Source organism: Brassica rapa, chromosome A04, assembly GCF_000309985.2.
Source record: "Brassica rapa cultivar Chiifu-401-42 chromosome A04, CAAS_Brap_v3.01, whole genome shotgun sequence".
Taxonomy (NCBI): domain Eukaryota; kingdom Viridiplantae; phylum Streptophyta; class Magnoliopsida; order Brassicales; family Brassicaceae; genus Brassica; species Brassica rapa.
Genome location: NC_024798.2, coordinates 1,555,015 through 1,579,610, shown reverse-complemented (window position 1 = coordinate 1,579,610; position 24,596 = coordinate 1,555,015). Strand labels below are relative to the sequence as shown.

At 31.8% G+C, this 24,596-nt stretch overlaps 2 protein-coding genes, 1 long non-coding RNA gene and 1 other non-coding gene across 5 annotated transcripts; 3 read left to right on the top strand and 1 right to left on the bottom strand.

Moving 5' to 3' along the window:
* The first annotated feature begins 2,951 nt into the window (after positions 1-2,951).
* Positions 2,952-3,058, top strand: LOC117133839. Its single transcript, XR_004457880.1, has one exon. It is a non-coding gene; the product is annotated as a small nucleolar RNA R71 (small nucleolar RNA).
* A 2,661-nt stretch (positions 3,059-5,719) lies between these two features.
* Positions 5,720-11,691, bottom strand: LOC117133428. The gene is made up of 2 exons (XR_004457220.1): positions 10,650-11,691; positions 5,720-7,365 (listed from the first exon to the last, which is right to left on the bottom strand). It is a non-coding gene; the product is annotated as an uncharacterized LOC117133428 (long non-coding RNA).
* Positions 11,692-11,938: 247 nt separating this feature from the next.
* LOC103862960 (integrin-linked protein kinase 1) lies at positions 11,939-15,289 on the top strand. 2 transcript variants are annotated; one of them, XM_009140688.3, is made up of 12 exons: positions 11,946-12,395; positions 12,594-12,668; positions 12,755-12,850; positions 12,981-13,066; positions 13,150-13,270; positions 13,677-13,756; positions 13,905-13,967; positions 14,078-14,196; positions 14,397-14,482; positions 14,608-14,729; positions 14,812-14,923; positions 15,009-15,289. In XM_009140688.3, the coding sequence occupies exons 1-12, from the start codon at positions 12,042-12,044 to the stop codon at positions 15,099-15,101; spliced, it is 1,407 nt and encodes a 468-aa protein (XP_009138936.1). In that variant the 5' UTR covers positions 11,946-12,041; the 3' UTR covers positions 15,102-15,289. The 2 variants fall into 2 exon arrangements, with proteins under 2 accessions (XP_018514201.1, XP_009138936.1); XM_018658685.2 differs by lacking the exons at positions 14,812-14,923; positions 15,009-15,289 and having other exon boundaries at positions 11,939-12,395; positions 14,549-14,729.
* A 1,058-nt stretch (positions 15,290-16,347) lies between these two features.
* On the top strand, positions 16,348-24,596 carry LOC103862959 (agamous-like MADS-box protein AGL1). Its single transcript, XM_009140687.3, has 8 exons — positions 16,348-20,136; positions 20,534-20,765; positions 23,343-23,424; positions 23,511-23,572; positions 23,746-23,845; positions 23,928-23,969; positions 24,061-24,102; positions 24,199-24,596. Exons 2-8 carry the CDS (start codon positions 20,539-20,541, stop codon positions 24,388-24,390), a joined length of 747 nt encoding a protein of 248 aa, XP_009138935.1. The 5' UTR covers positions 16,348-20,136; positions 20,534-20,538; the 3' UTR covers positions 24,391-24,596.

The window sequence follows — 24,596 nt, the reverse complement described above, 5'->3', positions numbered from 1 at the left end:
GCACAAAACATCAGGTGAATTCTTGCAAATGGTCAGTTGGTCCAAGTCATTTGGTTGGGTAAGGGAAGGCTTTTATTCAAGTGATTCAAGAGGTTCAAAACATATGATCTTTAAGGTGGTTTACTCTCAAAACAAGTAGCCTTGACATTGCACATAATATATCTAAGAAAGGGACCAACTCATGCATACAATGCTCAATCTCCATTGTTCTACCCTTTTCCCAAACATATCATTACACAATCATTCCCAAATGTCAAACCCAACTCACATCTCTCACCAAAAGATCTTAAGAACTTTAACTCTTTCTTTTTGAAATCTACAAGGGATTTTTCTACAACCTCAAAACATTTCTTAGCTCCTAACAACTTTGCTAGCCCCCTTTTTTTTTTTTTTTTTTTTTTTTTTTTTTTTCTTTTTTTTTTTTTTTTTTTTTTTTTTTTTTTTTTTTTTAGGCTGGGGGCCAAGACTTTTCAAAACTTGAGCTAGAGGCTTCTCTACTTATCCCAATAAAACAATTCACTTAAGCACAAAGAGTCTATTCTTTTCCTTTTCATTCCTCCCAAATCATAATCACAACACTCACCCCCCACCTATAGCTAGACAATAGAGTGCCCAATCTAGCAAGAATGAAGATCAAGCATTGTCGTTCCCGATACTCTCAACATTATGCACATGTAAGACTTTCCGAAAAAGGCCTCACTCATCAAACAATGAAAGCTTAAAAGGAGGGAAGGGTTTTGGGAGTGGTCTACCACTAGAGTTTGTCAAAATAAGATTGGCATAAAGGATGTGACAACTCAAGTGTGTATAGCCATGACTCAGTACACAAGGGACCCTAAGCAAGAAGCATTAAGTTCATTCATTTCTAATAAGGTTGTAGTTGGCTTCAAAGACTGAGTTTCAGCAATCAACAAGTTTCAGGAAGAGTTTTCAAGGCTCGAAACATACAAGTCTTTTTGAGAGGTGCAAAAGCTAGTCAAGTGCAACGTAGTGTTCTTTACAAGGCATTCAAATCATTGCTCCCAATGCAAGTGAATGCAACCTATATGCTCTAGACTCTCCTAAAAATGCAAATGATGCAAACTAAATGATTGATTTTTTTTTTTTTTTTTTTTTTTTTTTTTTTTTTTTTTCTATGCAAATAGGTATGCCATGCATGACTCAATGAAACAACATCAAAGCAAACATGATCAAATACTTGGTACCTCCCCCAAACTTGAGTGACACAGTCTCTGTGTCGTCAAGTAGAGAGAGAGATACCGAAAAGAAGACTAATATGCAAAAATGAAATGGTATATACAAGTGAGTGTGGTGGGTTACCTTCTATAGGGAATGAGTAGAGGGAGATGCTCCCTCCTCGTCGTCCTCAGGTGGTAACTCTTCAAGGTGCTCATCAGCAGGGATGTCCATCTCTTCAATGTAGAAGGCTTGCCCGAACACAGTTGGTTTCCTCATTTTCCTCTTGATGTCAAAGTGGAGGATGTTCTCTTTACCCAAATGGAGATCAATCGTGCCTTCCTTCACATTAACAATAGCTCCTGCTGTAGCTAAGAATGGCCTTCCTAGAATCAATGGGTCTTGAGCCTCCTCACCCATCTCAAGCACCACAAAATCTGTAGGTATCTCATACCTTCCAATCTTCACAGGAAGGTCCTCTAAGATGCCCACAGGGTACTTCACTGAACGATCAGCTAACACCAGAGAGAGTCTACACTTCTTGTACTGAGTGAATCCAAGCTTCTTTGCAACAGACAAAGGCATCAAGCTGACACTAGCTCCCAAATCGCATAGACTTTTCTCAAATACCATAGGTCCAAGAGCACAAGGTAGTGTGAAGCTTCCTGGATCCTCTAATTTCTCTGGAACATCAAGCCTCTGGATGATGGCATTGCACTCATGGGTAAGATTCATCATGCTTTCCATCTCCTTCTTATTTGCAGCTACAACATCTTTCAGGAAATTGTTGTATTGAGGAATCAACATGAAAGCATCGATGATGGGCATTGCAACCTGAGCTTCACTCATTTGCTTCTCAAACAGAGCTTTGTATTTCTCTAGCAGCTGCTTCTTGAATCTACCAGGGAATGGAAGTTTGGGTTCATAGGGAGGAGGAACAAAAGAACTTTCACTTGCTGGAGTAACAACTTCACCATCCTTTACTGTCTTCTTCTCCTCTCCAACCTTTCCTTTACCTTTGGCTTCCACTATCTTCTCCAAGATCTCGTCATTGATCTTCTCATCAACAATCACCACTTCATCATCTATGTTGATGGCAACCCCCTCACCTAATTTCTCAGAATTTGTTGTTGAGCTCATTGTAGCTCCCATCAATCTTGGAATGAAGGTTCTTCAACTCATAACCAACTTGCTTCTCACTTCTAGTCTGAGACTCCAAGATTTGCTTCAGTAAGGTATCAGTGCTGCTCTCTTGAGGAGCAGAGGAACCAGACGAGGGATTTTGCTGAGGCTGATAGCTGCCTTGCTGATTGTTCCGAGGCTGATAACCACTCTGCTGGTTGTTGGAATAGGACTTCTGTTGGTAGTTGTTGTACTGAAAGTTGGGTTCTTTCTTGTACCAGCTACCATTGTTGTTGATGAAACACAGCTCTTCCTGACCTTCCAAACCCTCAACTTCATGGACAACAGCGGGTGTCTCTTGGCTTGGGTTGCCAACAAAGTGCAGCTGCTCTTGGGTAGCTTTATCAGCAAGGAGGATGTCTATCTTATCCTGTAGAGCTTTCAACTCCTTCCTCGTTTGCTTATCCTCAGTTCTACTGCTTCTGTCGTGGTCTCCACTGTAGACTGCATCACTCTTTACCATGTTGTCAACCAGTTCTTCTGCATCCTCCTCAGTTCTCCCCAAGAAGAACCCATTGCTAGCTGTATCCAGTCTGGCTCTGTACTTAGGAAGAGCACCACGGTAGAATGTGCTTAGCAAGCTCTCCTTAGAAAAGCCATGGTGTGGGCATTGAGCTTGGTAGCCCTTGAATCTCTCCCAGGCTTCACTGAAGCCTTCCAAGTTCTTCTGTTGAAAGCTGGAAATCTCGTTTCTCAGCTTAGCAGTTCTTGAAGTAGAGAAGAACTTCTCCAAGAATGCTTTCTTGCAGTCATCCCAAGTAGTGATGGAGTCACTGGGTAGAGACTTCTCCCACTGACGTGCCTTATCCCCCAAAGAGAAAGGGAATAGCTTGAGCTTTAAGGCATCTTCGGACACACCATTGGTTTTTGACAACCCACAGTAGCTGTCGAACCTGTCCAAGTGATCAAATGGATCCTCTAGAGCCAAGCCATGATACTTGTTGTTCTCGATCACGTTGAGGAGTCCTGATTGATCTCAAAGTTGTTGGCTGCCACAGCGGGTGCTCGGATTCCCAATCTATGACCATGAATGTTGGGGCGGTCGTAAGTGCCAATGGGTCGAGCTGCTCGCTGTTGGTTTTGAGGTATGTCTCCCATATCAGTACTCAATCTCTGCAAGTGAGCCTGTTGCTCTTCTTCTCTTCTATTTCTAGCACACTCTCTCTCTAAAGCTCTGATGTCTGCAGCTATTGGAACTAGGTTTGATGGACCCCTGCTCCTCAAGTTCATACACCTGTAGATTAAAGGGAGGTGAAGAAAGAGAATCAGTAACAAAAGAAAATAAAAATGACTTAGTCTCAAGCAAGTGACTAAATCTCAATGTTCAAATCTACTCAGAATTTGGCAACGGCGCCAATTTGATGTTAGGAGTTTTCAAGGCTCCTAAGACAAATGTTGTAGTATAGAAGATTGTCGAACCAGTTCTGAGGGATATCAAAGCACTGAGAATGCAAGTACTCACTTAATCTAAGTGCAACCAATGATTTAGAAGGGTTTTAAACTATGACTAAAACTAGAAAGCAATAACAGAATGATACTTTCTTGACTAAAGGAAAAGAGAACTCATGGGTATAGGGATTAGACCTTGGGTGATCAAGTATCGAACTAAGGATGGCAATGATCAATCAAACTATCAACCTTAAGCCTAGACACAATTCTAAGCAAGCTCCATGTCTAGATGAATGCTCATTTGCTAACATATCTCAAACATCAAATGTCTTTGGTTGAATAATATGAAAGCAATCATTACTAACAAGTCTATTAGCTATCTTAGTACCTTTAACAACAAATGTCTTTGGCAAAGTATACTAAAAGCCTAGGAGAGTTGTCTCGGGCATTTCATCGAACACCTTTCGGGTGAGAAATGCCTAAGGATCAACAACTGAGTGGCCAACTCAGAAGATGCATTATGATTACTCTACTAGCAAGGAAATATGAATGATCTACACTAAAACATCCTAGCTCTAACCTAATCACCCTTAATCTCCCTAACCCATGAATTCAAAAGGTGATTACTCACTAATCTCCATGATTCCTCTTAAACCCATATTGGATTTCAGATTAATCATGTAGAGAAACACAGGAAAATAGATAAGAACACAGAATTCTCAATAATAAACTGATCAATTCATTCAAAAAGATCCCTTTCCAAAGGTTTTGGTGGTTTTTCTAAGAACAAAGATGATATATCATCCGCCTCCTGGTGGCTTCCAGAGTAATAAAACATGGGTTTAGAAATAAAAACGTGCATAATGAAATGACCAAAATGCCCTTGAGAAATCACAAGTTCGAGCAGAAACAAAACACGGAGCGACCTCAGCCCGTCGCTCCGACAAGTCGCTCCAGGCTTCGGGAGCGACCTCGCTGTGTCGCTGCGAGAGGTCGCTCCGGGCTCGTTCTGAGCATCTCCGGGTGATGAAAACGCGAGCGACTTCTCCCTGTCGCTCTGGTATGGTCGCTCTGAGCTTCGGGAGCGACTTCAGCACGTCGCTCTGGAAGGTCGCTCCGAGGTGTAAATGTGTGTCTCCAGACGTGAAAACGCGAGCGACCTTGTGCAGTCGCTCTGGATGAGTCGCTCCGGGATGTGGTGCACAGCGACCTCATGCCGTCGCTCCGAAAGGTCGCTCCGGCTGTGCTCGTCCAAAGATCACTCTTTTCACCTCTTTTGAGCTCCAAATAACCTCATGTGGTACTCCAGTACCTAATAGAGACTCATGTATGCAAAATGCAACCTAAACATGTCTGAATCCTAATCTATATGATGAAAATGCTCATGGATGAATGGATAAAACAATGCAAATATGCAAGATATCATTTAGTAATTAATTTCATTTAGATCTCTTTTTACACTTTTGTATAACTCCTTTTGTTCTTTTTGTTTTGCATCATTAATCATTGGTTTTTATTTTATTTGTCTTCTTTTCATTAACCTTTCGCTAGATTATAAATTTATTACAAAAAATGTAATTAGATTTGAATATGGAAAATTCTCTTAAATAAACCATATTTAAGTTTTGGTCACAAAAATAGATCACAAGGAAGAAAATAACAAAAATATTTCATTTAATAGGTAAAATGACCCTAATACGCTAGATATATTAAAAATATATAAAAACATAAAGAAAAAATTTAAAAAAAAAATAATAATAAAAAAATAATTTTTTTATAGTTTTAGATTATAAGCTCAGTTTTAGATAAAATAATTAAAAAAATACTTCTGTTTACATACAAAACAATCCAGTTTTTTTTGTAAGCTCAAAACAATGCATTTGCTTTATCAGAAATAAAAATAATTATTTTTGTCAGTAAAATATACTGATCATTTAAAGTGCTTTATTAATTAATTTCATGTTTGTGGTAAAAAATTAATTTCATTTAGATCACTTTTTACACTTTTGTATAACTCCTTTTGTTCTTTTTGTTTTGTACCATTAATCATTGGTTTTTATTTTATTTGTCTTGTTTTCATTAACCTTTCGCTAGATTATAAATTTTTTACAAAAAATGTAATTAGATTTGAATATGGACAATTCTCTTAAATAAACCATATTTAAGTTTTGGTCACATAAATAGACCGTAAGGAAGAAAATGACAAAAATATTTCATTTAATAGGTAAAACTACCATAATACGCTAGATATATTAAAAAAATATATAAAAAAATAAAGTAAAAATTAAAAAATAATAATAATAATAATAATAAATAATTTTATTTATAATTTAGATTATATGTTTTCAAATTCAAACTTTTTTATAATTTGATTTTTGAAATATATATTATTTTTTGAAATTTTCTTTTCGTAATTCTAAAATATTTTTTGAAACTATTTTAAAAATTTTATTTTCAAAGTTTTAACTTTAATTTTTTATTTTATAAAATTTTCAACCTCAATCCCAAATTCACACCCCTTAACTCCAAACTCTAAAGTATATAAAACCTAGAGTACCCAACGATTATGATACTTGACGTGTATTTAGAGGCAAATCTTAATATTTTACTCCATTTGGATATGCTTTTCCTTATTTATTTTTATTTATTTAATTTATTTGGTTTCTGCCGTTCCATCTGCAGCTCATCTCCCTCTCTCACAACCCCCCCCCCCCCTCTCACATGTTATATACGACCATCAATATGTTCTCAAATGCAAATTATAGTTTGGAAAATATAAAATTAGGTTCATTTTACGTAACATTTCATCAATTATATCTCACACCCAAACCTTTAATATTTATTCCAGAAAAAATATTTTCTTTTTTTTAAAACATAATTTACGACAATTAAACGCATAAGACATACTTTTGTTTACATACAAAACAATGAAGTTTTTTTTGTGTAAGCTCAAACCAATGCATTTGCTTTCTCAGAAATAAAAATAATTATTTTTATCAGTAAAATATACTGATCGTTTAAAGTGCTTTAGTAATTAATTTCATGTTTTTGGTAAAAATTTAATTTCATTTAGATCTCTTTTTACACTTTTTTTGTATAATTCCTTTTGTTCGCTTTGTTTTGCATTATTAATCATTGGTTTTTATTGTATTTGTCATGTTTTCATTAATCTTTCGCTAGATTATAAATTTATTACAATAAAATGTAATTAGATTTGAATATGGGCAATTCTCCTAAACAAACAATTTTTAAGTTTTGGTCACAAAAATAGACCACAAGGAAGAAAATGACAAAAATGTTTCATTTAAATAGGTAAAAGGACCGTAATACCCTAGATATATTAAAAAATATAAATTAAAAATTTAAAAATAATAATAATAAAAATAATAAAAATAATTTTTTTATATAGTTTAGGATTATATGTTTTCATTTCGAATTTTTTATATTTTTTTCGAAAATATATATATTTTTTTCGAAAATATATATATTTTTTTCGAAAATATATATATATTTTTTTTCAAATTTTCTTTTTGTAATTCGAAAATACTATTTGAAACTATTTTTAAAATTTTTATTTCAAAATTTAATATTTATTTTTTATTTTATAAAATTTTAAACCTCAATCACAAATTCCAACCCCTTAACTCCAAACTCTAAAGTATATAAAACCTAGAGTACCCAACGATTATGATACTTGACGTGTATTTAGAGGCAAATCTTAATATTTTACTCCATTTGGATATGCTTTTCCTTATTTATTTTTATTTATTTAATTTATTCGGTTTCTGCCGTTCCATCTGCAGCTCATCTCCCTCTCTCACAACCCCCCCCCTCTCTCACAATACTATTTAAAACTATTTTTAAAATTTTTATTTCAAAATTTAATATTTATTTTTTATTTTATAAAATTTTAAACCTCAATCAAAAATTCCAACCCCTTAACTCCAAACTCTAAAGTATATAAAACCTAGTGTACCCAACGATTATGATACTTGACGTGTATTTAGAGGCAAATCTTAATATTTTACTCCATTTGGATATGCTTTTCCTTATTTATTTTTATTTATTTAATTTATTCGGTTTCTGCCGTTCCATCTGCAGCTCATCTCCCTCTCTCACAACCCCCCCCCCCTCTCTCACAATACTATTTAAAACTATTTTTAAAATTTTTATTTCAAAATTTAATATTTATTTTTTATTTTATAAAATTTTAAACCTCAATCACAAATTCCAACCCCTTAACTCCAAACTCTAAAGTATATAAAACCTAGAGTACCCAACGATTATGATACTTGACGTGTATTTAGAGGTAAATCTTAATATTTTACTCCATTTGGATATGCTTTTCCTTATTTATTTTTATTTATTTAATTTATTCGGTTTCTGCAGTTCCATCTGCAGCTCATCTCCCTCTCTCACAACCCCCCCCCCCCCCCTCTCACATGTTATCTGCGACTATCAATATGTTCTCAAATGCAAATTATAGTTTGAAAAATATAAAATTTGGTTTACTTTACGTATTATTTCAGCAATTATATCCCCACCCAAACTTTTAACGTTTATTCCAAAAAAAATATCTTCCTTTTTTTAACATAATTTATGACAATTAAACGCATAAGACATACTTTTGTTTACATACAAAATAATCCAGTTTTTTTGTAAGCTCAAAACAATGCATTTGCTTTATCAGAAATAAAAATAATTATTTTTGTCAGTAAAATATACTGATCATTTAAAATGCTTTAGTAATTAATTTCATTTAGATCTCTTTTTACACTTTTGTATAACTCCTTTTGTTCTTTTTGTTTTGCATCATTAATCATTGGTTTTTATTTTATTTGTCTTGTTTTCATTAACCTTTCGCTAGATTATAAATTTATTACAAAAAATGTAATTAGATTTGAATATGGAAAATTCTCTTAAATAAACCATATTTAAGTTTTGGTCACAAAAATAGACCACAAGGAAGAAAATAACAAAAATGTTTTATTTAATAGGTAAAAGGACCCTAATACGCTAGATATATTAAAAATATATAAAAACATAAAGAAAAAATTAAAAAAAAAATAATAATAATAAAAAATAATTTTTTTATAGTTTTAGATTATAAGCTCAGTTTTAGATAAAATAATTAAAAGAATACTTCTGTTTACATACAAAACAATCCAGTTTTTTTTGTAAGCTCAAAACAATGCATTTGCTTTATCAGAAATAAAAATAATTATTTTTGTCAGTAAAATATAATGATCATTTAAAGTGCTTTAGTAATTAATTTCATGTTTGTGGTAAAAGATTAATTTCATTTAGATCACTTTTTACACTTTTGTATAACTCCTTTTGTTCTTTTTGTTTTGTACCATTAATCATTGGTTTTTATTTTATTTGTCTTGTTTTCATTAACCTTTCGCTAGATTATAAATTTTTTACAAAAAATGTAATTAGATTTGAATATGGACAATTCTCTTAAATAAACCATATTTAAGTTTTGGTCACAAAATAGACCGTAAGGAAGAAAATGACAAAAATATTTCATTTAATAGGTAAAACTACCATAATACGCTAGATATATTAAAAATATATATAAAAAAATAAAGTAAAAATTAAAAAATAATAATAATAATAATAATAATAAATAATTGTATTTATAATTTAGATTATATGTTTTCAAATTCGAACTTTTTTATAATTTGTTTTTTGAAAATATATATTATTTTTTCAAATTTTCTTTTTGTAATTCTAAAATACTTTTTGAAACTATTTTAAAAATTTTATTTTCAAAATTTTAACTTTAATTTTTTATTTTATAAAATTTTTAACCTCAATCTCAAATTCACACCCCTTAACTCCAAACTCTAAAGTATATAAAACCTAGAGTACCCAACGATTATGATACTTGACGTGTATTTAGAGGCAAAGCTTAATATTTTACTCCATTTGGATATGCTTTTCCTTATTTATTTTTATTTATTTAATTTATTCGGTTTCTGCCGTTCCATCTGCAGCTCATCTCCCTCTCTCACAACCCCCCCCCCCCCCCTCCTCTCACATGTTATCTGCGACCATCAATATGTTCTCAAATGCAAATTATAGTTTGGAAAATATAAAATTAGATTCATTTTACGTAACATTTCATCAATTATATCTCACACCCAAATCTTTAACATTTATTCCAGAAAAAATATTTTCTTTTTTTTTAAAACATAATTTACGACAATTAAACGCATAAGACATACTTTTGTTTACATACAAAACAATGCAGTCTTTTTTGTGTAAGCTCAAAACAATGCATTTGCTTTCTCAGAAATAAAAATAATTATTTTTATCAGTAAAATATACTGATCGTTTAAAGTGCTTTAGTAATTAATTTCATGTTTTTGGTAAAAATTTAATTTCATTTAGATCTCTTTTTACACTTTTTTGTATAATTCCTTTTGTTCGCTTTGTTTTGCATTATTAATCATTGGTTTTTATTGTATTTGTCATGTTTTCATTAATCTTTCGCTAGATTATAAATTTATTACAATAAAATGTAATTAGATTTGAATATGGGCAATTCTCCTAAACAAACCATTTTTAAGTTTTGGTCACAAAAATAGACCACAAGGAAGAAAATGACAAAAATGTTTCATTTAAATAGGTAAAAGAACCGTAATACCCTAGATATATTAAAAAAATATAAATTAAAAATTAAAAAATAATAATAATAAAAATAATAAAAATAATTTTTTATATAGTTTAGGATTATATGTTTTCAATTTCGAATTTTTTTATATTTTTTTTGAAAATATATATATATTTTTTTCAAATTTTCTTTTTGTAATTCGAAAATACTATTTGAAACTATTTTTAAAATTTTTATTTCAAAATTTAATATTTACTTTTTATTTTATAAAATTTTAAACCTCAATCACAAATTCCAACCCCTTAACTCTAAACCCTATGGTTTGAATTAGTTAACCCTAGGGATATAAATGTATATTTATCTATTTAATGAAACATTTTAGTCATTTTGATCATTAGAGTCTATGTTTGTGACCAAAACCTTTTTAGAGCTATCCTGTGGTATTTCTCTTTGAATAAAACAAGTGATAAAATAAATAATTAATTCAATTAAAAAGTATATAAAACTTAGAGTACACAACGAGTATGATACTTGACATGTATTTAGAGGCAAAATCTTAATATCTTACTCCATTTGGATATGTTTTTTCCCTAATTTATTTATTTATTTATTTAATTTATTCGGTTGCTGCCGTTACAGTTCCATCTACCGCTCATCTCCCTCTCTCACAACTCCCTCTCACATGTTATCTGCCAACATCAATATGTTCTCAAATGCAAATTATAGTTTGGAAAATATAAAATTAGGCTCACTTTACGTACTATTTCAACAATTATTTTCCCACCCAAACATTTAATGTTTCTTCGAGAAAAAATATCTTCCTTTTTTTTACATAATTTATGACAATTAAACGCATAAAACATACTTCTGTTTACAAACAAAACCAAACAGTTTTTTTTGTAAGCTCAAAACAATGCATTTGCTTTCTCATAAATAAAAATAATTATTTTTGTCATTAAAATATACTGATCGTTTAAAATGCTTTAGTAATTAATTTCATGTTTTTGGTAAAAATTTAATTTTATTTAGATCTTTTTTTACACTTTTGTATAACTCTTTTTGTTCTCTTTGTTTTGCATCATTAATCATTGGTTTTATTTTATTTGTCTTTTTTTCAATAATTTTTCGTTAGATTATGAATTTATTACAAAAAATGTAATTAGATTTGAATAAAAGAAGCGATGAAATAAATAATTAATTAAATCAATTAAAATATATAAAACCTAAAGTACAAAACGAGAAAGATACTTGACCCCATTTAGAGCATCTCCAATGTAAAACTCCATTATTTCCTCCAAAATGGAGTAAAAGTGATAATGAAGTGAAATTGCTCCAACCCTACTCTATTTCCTACTCCATAATGGAGTGATGAACAAACAAAAAATAGATTACTCCATTTATGGAGTAAATTTCATTATGGAGTGAGATATGGAGTTGGGTTGGAGCATTCCTTACTCCATATTCACTTTTACTCCATTTTAGAGGAAAAAATGGGGTAGGGATGGAGATGCCCTTAGAGGTAAACTCTTAATAATTTACTCCATTTTGATATGCTTTTTCCTTTATTTATTTTTTTATTTAATTTATTGGGTTGGTTGCTGTTGCTGCCGTTACAGTTCCATGTACAGCTCATCTTGCTCCTCACAACCCCCCCCCCCCCCCTCTGCCGAACATGACGACGATTAAGCCGAAATCTCCGGCGAGATTCAAGCTCGGAAGGCAATCTTCTTTAGCGCCGGACTCGAGAACCCCGACGGACACCCTAACCGAAGATGAGGACGAGGAGTTCGCCGCGGCGGCGGCCGCTGGGATCGTGGATCCGACGATTCGTCTAATGTATCTAGCCAACGAAGGCGACATCGAAGGGATCAGTAAGATGCTGGATTCGGGGACTAACGTCGATTACCGCGATATCGACGGCCGTACTGCTCTCCACGTCGCCGCGTGCCAGGGACGCACCGACGTCGTTGAGCTGCTGCTTAGCCGTGGCGCTAAGGTGAATTCGATGGATCGTTGGGGGAGTACGGTACGGATTTCGAATTTGATTTGACTTTGCGTAGACTCATTGTTCAGTATGTGTTCGACGAATTGCCTCACAGTAGCAATCCTTTTGAATTATAGTGGAACGGCTCAGATCTAGTTGATATTGGCAAGATAACTATGTGATTTAAGATTGTGAATGCGATGATAATGACTGTTGACGATTCGTGATTGATCTTAACAGCCTCTTGCAGATGCAGTGTATTACAAAAATCACGATGTGATTCAGCTTCTGGAGAAGCATGGTGCAAAGCCTACGGTACGCGTTCTACCTTGTTGCTTTGATGGATGTTATAGCTTTAATGAATGTTTAATTGTTGTTATAATCGTTTTTTGTGGTTTTAGATTCCACCTATGCATGTTCTAACTGATAGAGAAGTTCCTGAGTATGAGATTCATCCTTCAGAGCTTGATTTTTCTAACTCTGTCAAAATTTCGAAGGTAAATAGCTCAATTGCCTATTGCTTTCATTCCGTAGTAAGAGTTTTAGCTGGTGAAATGAGTATTGAGCTCCTTGTTAGTAGTTATAGATATGGTTAATTCACACTTTTTTACTGGCTTTGCTGGATAGGGTACCTTTCACAAGGCTTCATGGAGAGGAATTGATGTGGCTGTGAAAACCTTTGGAGAGGAAATGTTCAGCGATGAAGACAAAATGTGAGTTTGCTACACTTATTTCTTTTTTTAATTATTGAACTAGTTATGTGTTAGAAGATTTTTAATATTCTTCTGGTATCCAGGAACGCGTTCAGGGACGAACTTGCACTGCTTCAAAAGATACGCCACCCAAATGTTGTCCAGTTTTTAGGGGCAGTTACTCAGAGTAACCCCATGATGATTGTCACAGAGTATTTACCTAAGGTATTATTTCTCAACCAGGATGAACACGTAGATTTTTGAATCTACAAGTATAACATTTATGATTTCATCAAGATCACTGATGAACATTAGTAATTAGAATATACCACAAATTCCTGGCAATATTTTGTTGAGAAGATCTCAAGGAACTTGCAAAATAAAATGTCAAGTCCTTTTTGTTACTAACAACAATTTTCTCTATTACCAATTATGTTGCTACTTCGACAGTTGGCTTAAGACATGAAGGAGATATTTTGATATTTATTCTGAAAATGTTTCACATTCGCAAAATGCTCAGTTATAATATAGGCCGCAATAACTTCCTCTTCTGCATGTCTTATTTGAAGAGAATTTTGCACTACATGAATTTATGCTGTACAATTTTGAGTTATTTTGTGTTTGTTCGTAGGGAGATCTTCGACAATATCTTGATAGGAAAGGGTCTCTAATGCCAGCGCAAGCAGTGAAGTTTGCACTTGAAATTGCTAGGTTAGGTGGCTATTGTCTGTGTATTTTTGCTCGTAATTATGCACGCTCGGCTTAATGCACGACCGGTTACATTTAACATTAAGTTCGACTCTGTGGCTTCTGATTATCTGTATGGTATTCCCTAAATGTTTCTTTTTTCTTCTTGCAGGGGAATGAATTATTTGCACGAGCATAAACCTGAGGCTATAATCCATTGTGACCTAGAGCCTCCGTAAGTTTTCCATTTGTTGTATCATAAATAATATCATCACAAAATGTTTTCATCTATATTGCTTATCCAAAAAATCCGAAAGGTTCTAATTTGCTCAACTATGAGAACAGAAACATACTGCAGGATGATTCGGGACATCTAAAAGTTGCAGACTTTGGAATCAGCAAGCTGCTGGTAGTTAAGAAGACAGATAAAAAAGACAGGCCTATTACATCTTTGGACAGTTCTTGTAAGTTTCCTTTCTGATAATCTTGCATTGTACATGTGTATGGCATTTCTTGAGCTGGCTTAGAAATGCTAGGCAACCTTGGTTTAGCTTTTAGTGTTTTGTTGTCTAAAACTGAAATTAGACAACATTAGATCATAACGGCTGTGTGTTTAGGATGGGCTTATGATGATGATACTCATGTCGTGGTTCTGGGTACGCAGGGCGATACATGGCTCCAGAAGTTTACAGGAATGAAGAGTATGATACAAAAGTAGACGTATTTTCTTTCGGTTTGATCTTACAAGAGGTAAAGTAATCGAGAGCGAGAGATATATACGAGACGACTTTTTAATAATTTCAGTTATATTCACAGAGCACAAAAGTCTTGACGCTATAATACAATGTTGTTGGTGGGGTTAACAAACTAAACAGATGATAGAAGGCTTTGTACCATTCCATATGAAAGAAGAAACCGAAGTTCCTAAAGCGTACATTGAAGATGAACGTCCACCATTCAATGCTCCAGCAAAATCATATCCCTTCGGGTTAAGAGAGTAAGTTTTTGTAAATAGTATCCTCTTTCTGAAACATGGATGACTATTTTGAGAGATGCTTACGATGTCTCTGTTCTCTCAGGTTAATCCAGGAGTGTTGGGACAGTGAAGCATCAAAAAGACCAACATTTAGAGAAATCATCAGTACTTTGGAGTTGATAAGTGATCGAATTGCAAGGAAAATGAGCTGGAAGGTTTGTCACACTCTCTCCCTCTTATTCAATACTATTATATAAATATATACATCTCTAGTCTTAAAGTTTGTGTGATTATGAACAGGTGAGGCTAGGAAAGTGCCTTCCAAGAATCAGAATTTTTACGAAGCGAGATTATGTGAATCCCAGTAGTAGCCGTTCATCCATAACCAGATGACCACTCCAAGAGCTTTGTGTTTTCTTTTTCTTTATTTAACGAAAGAGGATTGGTTTTGCCTTCAAATGGAGGAAAACAATGTTAAATTATATAATATTATTAGTCCTTTATGTATTTATGACATGAGTCACTGTTTTATTCTTAACCTAAACGAACATTTGATGTGTATTATTATTATGTTGGTACTTTTCAGTGTGAGAGGCATGTCAGATTCTCTGATGAAAGTGGACATACTTTCTCAACTGGAGACAAAGATCGTCTCTTTAGAACTCTGATGCTTGCAAAGGAAAGTCTATGTTTTGCCGGGAATCAGTCACTTGAGTGGAAAGAAACATTCAAGTAAGACAGCACTTGCCAACTATGTGCGAAACGCCATAAGTACTTTCCAGCTAGGCTAGGCCTTGATAAGTCCTCACCTAGAAAGCGTTTTTCATTTCCACTAATGGTGGAGCGTGCCGCCAAACTGTTCATTCCCCTGTTTCTAAACAATCTGAGGAGCCACACAATCAATCTCTCTGAGTTAGGACCGAAGTAGTAAAAATATGGCTGCCAATTGTGATGGTGTGTGTTTGCATAACACTCAACAGTGCGTCTGATGGGTAAAGATGTTTCTGTTGGCACAAGGCATTCAGATTTGGTTAGAAGGGGCGAGAGGATCATAGCACCAGATGCTTTTTCTGGAAGTGTATATGCACTTAAATAATTTCTTCTCGAAGATCCGTATGAAGTAACTCTTTTCTTTTTGTACATTTCTTCAAGCTTTGCAAAAGCTTTACTTAATCATCCTTTATCATGTTACTTCTGAAATTTCTGCAGTTACATTATGATTCTCACTGGATCACAAACCAGCATCAACTCATATTCTCACTCTGAAGTTTATTATTTCATAATAAGAGTAAATGCAATTAGCAATTAAAAGGAAAATGATGGAGGTGTGGAGCAAAAAGAGTTTCTAATTGTAAACAAATAGTTGATGTGAACAGTGAACAGGTTTTGTGTGGATGATTATGACAATACGTATGATTAGTCACCATTTGCTGGATTCCTTAATTTCTTGTTTCCTCATAACACTGTCGTCTCTTTCTTTCTTTCTTTTTTGTCTTTCTTTTCATTTTTATATCCCTTCCCCCAAAATATATTAAAAACATGTTCGGATATACGTATTTCTTTGTTGTGCCAACTATTTGAACTGCTATAAGCAATTAACATAAAATGCCTACACTTAGTTATAAATGCTATCGTAATTTTAGGTCATATAATAGAAACAAATAAAAGCTATATTACTAAGCAAACTAGTTTTTATTTTTCGAAAACAAATTGAATAAAATAATAAATTTAAAACTTTTAACCAGCTCTATTAAAATAGAGAAAACAAGTAGAACACTAATATTTTATGTGATATGCATCAACAAGTATAAAATAGACAAATCAAACAATTATATATATATAACACAACTAATATTTATTTATTTTATTGTATTTTGATAATTTAAAATGATTATACACTATTTTGGTTGCTTAAGTATGAAAGACAAAAGTTTATAACTAGAGATTGATCTGCGTACCCGTGCATGTATTGGTTCTTATATTTTTATACATTGATATTTATTTTTCAGAAATAGTGTTATATTATTTTAGATGAGTCGTAATATAACTAAATGTATTCAAAATATCTGGACTAAATCGGCTAATATGGTTATTTTTTGGTACAAATATTTGAATCCATTTCAGATACATTTGTTTGATAATTTTAGGTTCCTATACATGACAACCGAACTCATCCAGGCCTAGAAAGACCCAACTCAAAATCCACACATAAATTTATAATATTCAAGCAAGACCTAATTAAAAAAAAAAAATGATACCCGCAAAGAACAATCCATACCTAAATGGATAGCCAATATTTATGCCTAACTGATTTTATAAATTAATAAAAATGCATCTTTCTATGTGTTTGGCTAAATTAAGTAAAATCGAAAGAATTTTTAATTTAGTAAAATAATTATATGGAGTGAGAATTAAGTGACAATTAAAGTAATATATTTTTATTATTTTGATTTAGGCTATTATTTTATTCACAAAAATATGTCTTTTAATTCTGTTTTGTCTACATAATTTTACACCGATTAAAACTAAAATAAAAAAAAGTTTTACTAAAACAAACTAAAGGAACGTTTAAACATATGCAAAACCCAGTTATTTTCTATTTTTGATTTTATAATTGGTACAAAGTTAATGTTGATTAAAATTAATAAATAAAAATTTGCACTATTATTATTATGGTAGTATAATTAATGATGTGATGTATTGTTAAGATAATATAATTAATAAAAAATTTAAACTGAGTGAAATATGAAAAAATAATTAATGTAATTATATTAATGAAATTACTAAAATGACACTATACTTCTTTTTTTATACTGGTATCTATGTTTCCAAACAATTCTCATTTATACTGCAATTCATGTTTTCAATGAGTACCAAAGGATATTTCAGTTTTAATAATATAGATGTATTATGGGCTTCTTTATTCTAACTATCATAAAACTCTTAACCTTTAAGCATTTCTTTTATATTTTCATTAATTGAGCTTATATAGATGAAACTAGAAAAATATGTCCTTAATTGTGTCTAGAAAATTTGATGCCATAAGCCAATGTTTCAAAATCTGACATTGAGGCACGTCTCTGAAGTCCAGTTAATAAATTGAACCTGTGAGATCTTCCATACATCATACTTGACAAGGTTTACACAAAGCCGGATCAAGACACAATCCAGTAAAACATTGCCATTAATTTCTAATTTTTCAAAAATTATATATATAAATATAATTCTCCAAATTATATTTAAAATAATTTTGATCAAAAGTTTTATTAAATGTTTATGATCTTAAAATTTAAGATCTGGCCCTCTTTAGACAATTAATGCAGGAAAAGCAATGGAAACATAAATACTATTTTGCCATCCATCGTCTCTCAAATTTGGACTTTTTGAAGATAAATTTCAATAGGAGTGGTCAAAATTTTCAACCTCAACGTATTCATATCAACCTCCCATGGTGAATTTCTTATTTGAACGTTTAACTTCTGCATGTATACATGTCGTTTTTACTGACAAGAAGCAAGTTCACGGTATCTCGACTTAATTGGAATAACTCATAATCTAGATTCAATGTATCTAATATTATATGTGGACAAAACATACAGTCAAAATTAGATGCGTATTTTAGTAGATATAGTCTTCTTTTGAATGATACGTTCATCAACTACCTCATAAAATGGTTAATATTTTCTTGCTACATTTAGTTTTAATAGTTTCTAATTTATTCAAGACTCAAATCTTTTTTGAGGGTTATGCTCAACAACTTTGAATGATGAACAAAGTCTAGATTCTCAGGATTTAACTTATATTTCCTACTGCAAAACGAGGTCCCACGCAAAGAAGGAAAAGACTAGTCTGATGTTCTTGGTCTGGAGTTTTCAGTAGAGCATGTAAGTAAGGGGGTTCAAGAGTAGATATTAAAAAAGTTATAGGGGGTGATAATCAAAGAGATAACAATTATAAAGGATGAAATCACAATAAATTACTATTTATCCCCTATTTCCCATAAAGGATTCAGGTACTAGGAGAAGTTGATGCCAATTTCACATGCAAGTCTCTTTCCCTACGTCTCTTTGTGTACATTCTTGTCATCGTCTTTTTCATGAATACTTTTTTTTGTTGCATTTCTTATATATATGTTCCTAATTTATAATTATCAAATAAATATGCATATATATGGTTATAAACTCATTTGTTATAAACTTCTAATATATAAAGGATCGGCGATGTCTAAACTCTTGAGTTTTTTGTTCTTTCCAAATGATGTTCTCTCAGATTAAAGATATCTAAGCATCCAAGATTTTGTATTCCTTTGGAAAAAAGGGACTCATGAATTTAACTTGTGAACATAAGTGGTATATTTATAAAACATCTTACAATTATAAAAGAATACATCAGTCTTTGCAAAATTGACTTCATAAACACAGCAATCTACTAGCTAGTAAGTAGTAACATATTTGATAGAACAAGGATCAAATTAGAACTTCATTTTGGATTTGTTGAACTTCATTTTCAGTTTGTTCTATTTAAGTAAAATGTTGCAAAAGTAAAACCAAAACTTAGTACTTCGAGAGAGAAAACTAAGCTAAAACGATAAATACAAGTAAACCAACTCGGTTATTGTTTTTTTTGTTGAGAAAACAGGGTTATTGTTATAGACTTGCTAAGGTCAAGTGGCATTATACACGTTGGTTTAATGTATCACTTTCTTAAATATGAATATAGATGGATAGAGAGAGGAGCATCTTAGTTAATTGAAAATGCAGAAGGATTTTTAAAAGGAGAGAGAAAGATTACCATTAAAAGAGAATTTGCAAAAGATGGTTCTGATATGAAACAGAGCCCATCCCTCTCCTTTTCTCTTTTTTCATGAAAGATAATGGATGGTCCTCCTTCAATGTCCTCAACTACTTACCACTTATCTTTCTTTTTTTTCTTATTATTTATTGATTAATTAGTTTCCAGTTCTTTAAAATGAAACAAATACACATCTCACTTATGGATATATATATATATATATATATATCAATGTCTATTTATATGCATATGTATAGAGAATAAAAGTGTGAGTTTCTAGGTTTGTTGAGGATGCTTTTTCGACAATATTGCTAGATAAATTGGTCTGCTTACTGCTTTTCCGATTTTCTTTTATGTATAAATACAGTTCAGCTAACAAAAACGTGTAACCTTCTGTTTTCTGAAAGTGGGGTCTTATACCTGCACAACAATATTCCTTCAAATGAAACTCAGAAACCAAAACAGAAATAACAAAAATAAAGAGAGATATTTTTACAAGAACAACATACTTTTTAGAAAAGCAGAAGCAGCAGTTAAGTGATATTGAGATAAATAATAATATATTATCTCTTCAAAAGAGTTTCTCATTAGTAACTTCTCCTTTGTGCTGATCTATCATATAATCTTCAAAACCCAGGTAAGGTTTTGAATACTATACATTAGAGACTAACCCTAAAAATACAAAGTTTATTTGTTTTTAATTCAGTTTCTGATCTTTGAGTTACCAATTCGTGGGTTTGATATGTTTCTTGGTTATTGTTTATTGTTTATCTACAAAGAGATTTGATCATTATACAGCAGAACATTAATTAGTTAACCCTAAAACACCAAGTTTTTTGATGAAAGTTTTTTTCCCTTTGAAGTAACAATCTCTTTTAATTTTTGAATGACCTAATCAACTATGATCTGTTAATTTCTAGGCTATTCTTGATCTGCAAAAATATTTAATCATCAAGCTTACCTACCCTCGCTCTCTCTAGATCAATCATCTCCCTCCTCTTTTTGTTGTTTTTATTCATTTCTTGATATTACAGAATCAATGGAGGAAGGTGGGAGTAGTCACGACGCAGAGAGTAACAAGAAGCTAGTGAGAGGGAAGATAGAGATAAAGAGGATAGAGAACACGACAAGTCGTCAGGTAACTTTCTGCAAACGACGCAATGGTCTTCTCAAGAAAGCTTATGAGCTCTCTGTCTTGTGTGATGCGGAAGTTGCACTTGTTGTCTTTTCCACTCGTGGCCGTCTCTATGAGTACGCTAACAACAGGTACGCTTCTCCTACACCATTGATTGATCTGCTACTGCAAATAATATTAGTTATTTTATTAGTGATGATGGACACGAGAGGTTTAGAGCCAAGATTAGGGTTTTTATTAGTTACAATCCTGGATTTTTTTAAATTAAATTTTACCATTATCTCTCTAGATTTCTTTATATATTTTTTTTTGAACAAGATTTCTTTATATTTATGTGTATGTGTGTGTATGCAAAATATGAGAAGGAAATATTTGTCTTGTCTTCTCAACTCGTTAGCCGTTTTTAGTTTCACTCGTTTTATGAAACATTGGAACCTGATGCATGTCTGGTTACGTTCTATACAACACTTAATTAGTTTTGACGATCCATAATTTTTCTCTATTCAAATTATTGCTAGGATTTTATCAGGAAAAGAGTTGGGACAAAGCCTAATGATGAGTTATCAATAGAGATCCTTTTAATAATTTAAACTAACCCCCAACACCAAATGAAAACTGAGAATTAGTTATACTCTGGAGTGGGTCTTGAGAAAATATGTAACTGAAAGCTAGTATTTTACGTTTTTTCTCTCCATTTTTCATATTTATTTTGAAGGATAGTTGAAGAAGTCCTTTAAAACAATATACGCACATATATGTGACTTAGTCTAGCATTCACTCACTGAATTTAAAAAAAACTAGATTTTGACCCGCGCTTAGAAAGCGCGGGTTTGTTTGTTTTTCATTTATTAATCGAAAACTGATTTGCAAATTACCATTATTTTTGTTTCGAACCATAACAATTGAGTTTTTAGGGTTTTATCATTTTTTTTCTCTTCAAAATATGGTATTTTTTTGAAATATGGTAGTTGTTCTATGATAATATTTGAGTTTTAAGATTTGTTTTCATATCTGACCTAGATTCATGGTTGGACCTATAGATCCAATACATTGTATATAATCCGGTTCGGATTTAATGAAAAATTCGTTAATTAAAAATCTGATATAACCAGGTAAAAATCCAAAAACTCACTATTAACCTGCAATCTGATACCATTGATCTGATTACAAAATATTTAATAGTAATTTTTTTTTAAAAATTGATTAAATTACTCATATATTTATTAATATTACATAAATTAGTGATTCCTTAGAATTTGATAAAATTTTGTTATGTTATCCAAATAAAAAATGATAATACAAAAAACTTATTGATATGACAATATTAGTTTATTTCGTCTTTAATAACCTATTATAAGTTGGTGTTTTTATTTTAGATTTAAAAATTAATTTTAATATAGTTTTTAAAATTTTCTTGAACACTCGTAATTGGCATATCAATATTATGTATAAAATGACATTATAAATGGAAAAATGATATTCAAATATGTATATGATATATGGTGTAGGATATATGATTTTGGTTTATATTGAAAAAATGTATAATATTCAAATGATCTGTTTTGAATATTGATATGTATATTTAAGAAAGTGATATTTTCATGTTTGCTAATTTATTTATAGTTCGTAATATATTTATACATATATTATATTTAAAGTTAGTATATCTTTTAAATATACATAGGCCCATTATTTATAGATCTATTTAGATGTACATGTAGGCCCAAAACCAAAAGACTTAAATGCCATTAATGAATTTTATTCATCCTTTGTAAAAATAAGGGTATTTTTGAGAAACTGTAATTTTCATTAAGTGAATGATTCTCTTTTAATGGTATTGATATTGATATTAATATATAGGTCCTTTTGGAATGTATATATGCTTTATATATTTAGTCCGTTGATATATAATAATGAGAGGGAGATAACTCAGAGAAGTGTCGGAAATCAATGTGGTACGAACCAGTGGGAATTTCTGGCATTCTGAGCTCCATTTACTTATTCTTAAATTTGAAAAGAAATCTGATCTATAAATAATACTCCTATTTTGGTGACATTGAATCATATAAATGGTGACCAAAGAATAAAGAGAAACAATGCATTCCTTAATATTTCTAAAAATAATTTACCATTCATAAGGAATAAATTTTCCTTTTCATTCATTTCCATTCTTTTTGTTGTAGAAAAATATAGAACAAATTTATTCTTCACTAAATATATAAAAAATCATTATTCTTCATCATTCTTATAATTTTATTCATTTTCGTTCCTTTCATATCTGTTCTCAATGTTTATGTGATGGTTATCAGTTAGACCTTGGGTGAACCTTGTTGTGTATTCCTCCTCAAATCGTAATTAATTACCAATTTGAAACCATAATAAATACCACTAGTAGTAATAGTATAGTTACTTATATATCCTTACACACTTTAATTAATTGCATTAACAGCCATTTTTATCTATGTAAATTACCTCGAGAATATATTGTAGTCATGCAAAATGTGTTTGATTAAAAACTTTATCCTCGTAACTGGTCCAAAACTTCAAAGCCATGCATTCCTTTCTCGTCGATTTTTAGGTTTTTCTGCCGGAAAATAAATTTTCCAAAATCTTAACCAAGAATTATAAATATTAAATATATTAAATTCTCTAATTAACAGTTTACATTTATTAAATCTAATCTAATGGTTTTATCTTAAACTTTTTAGTGTGAAGGGTACAATTGAAAGGTACAAGAAAGCTTGTTCCGATGCCGTCAACCCTCCTACTGTGACCGAAGCTAATACTCAGGTACATTATTTTCTGTTTTATTCTTTACAAAAAAAAAAAACATTACTGAAAAAAAGAGTGGTGTTTGTATGCATGGAACTCCGAAGTATTATCAGCAAGAAGCCTCTAAGCTTCGGAGGCAGATTCGGGACATTCAAAATTCTAACAGGTAAAGTATCAACACTTCATGAGGTTTCAGATATGGTTTCTTGTTCTGAACACTACATTATAAAGCTGAGCATTTCGATTTGTTCAAGTGAAATGAGTTAAGGTGCACATGTTAGCTTGTAGTTTTCTAAAGAAGTTGTTTTGTTTATTAATGTTCATGTTTATAAAATGAAGGCATATTGTTGGAGAATCACTTGGTTCCTTGAACTTCAAGGAACTCAAAAACCTAGAAGGAAGGCTTGAAAAAGGAATAAACCGCGTCCGATCCAAGAAGGTATACTTAATACATGCACCTACGTCTATCTGTTTCTTTATAGTTTACATAGTTTTTCTCACACTTACATGGAAATTCGCAGAATGAGTTGTTAGTGGCAGAGCTTGAGTATATGCAGAAGAGGGTAAGCAACATTTCTTCCTCTGCAAGTAACATTTTTTCCATCTATGTCGTGTCTTCTTCTTGGAGGTTGAGTTTTGTCAAAAATCATGTAGGAGATAGAGTTGCAACATGATAACATGTACCTGAGAGCTAAGGTTACTCACGTTTTCTTTACAATCTTTATTTAAATCTCTACTCTCTACTTCATTCTCTCACAAGTCACAACCAAACTTCTTATTCGGTTTTTGCAGATAACACACTGCGCTAGGCTGGATCCGGAACAACAGGAATCGAGTGTGATACAAGGAACTGCGGTTTATGAATCTGGTCTGTCTTCTCATGATCAGTCGCAGAATTATAACCGGAGCTATATTCCGGTGAACCTTCTTGAACCGAATCAACAATTCTCCGGTCAAGACCAACCTCCTCTTCAACTTGTTTAAGCTTTAACATGATGAAAACTTGTTTCTTCCACTCGAAACGATCTAGAGAGCAGGAGTACATATATTTATGCGACTTCTTATGCATAGTTTAGGTTCCGATGATAATAAAACATAACTCTTGTTCCTATTGCCTTTTTTAGTTTTGTCAAAATAAAAATGATTTGACAAAACTTAACTTCATTATGGAATTATTCCATTTTATACTA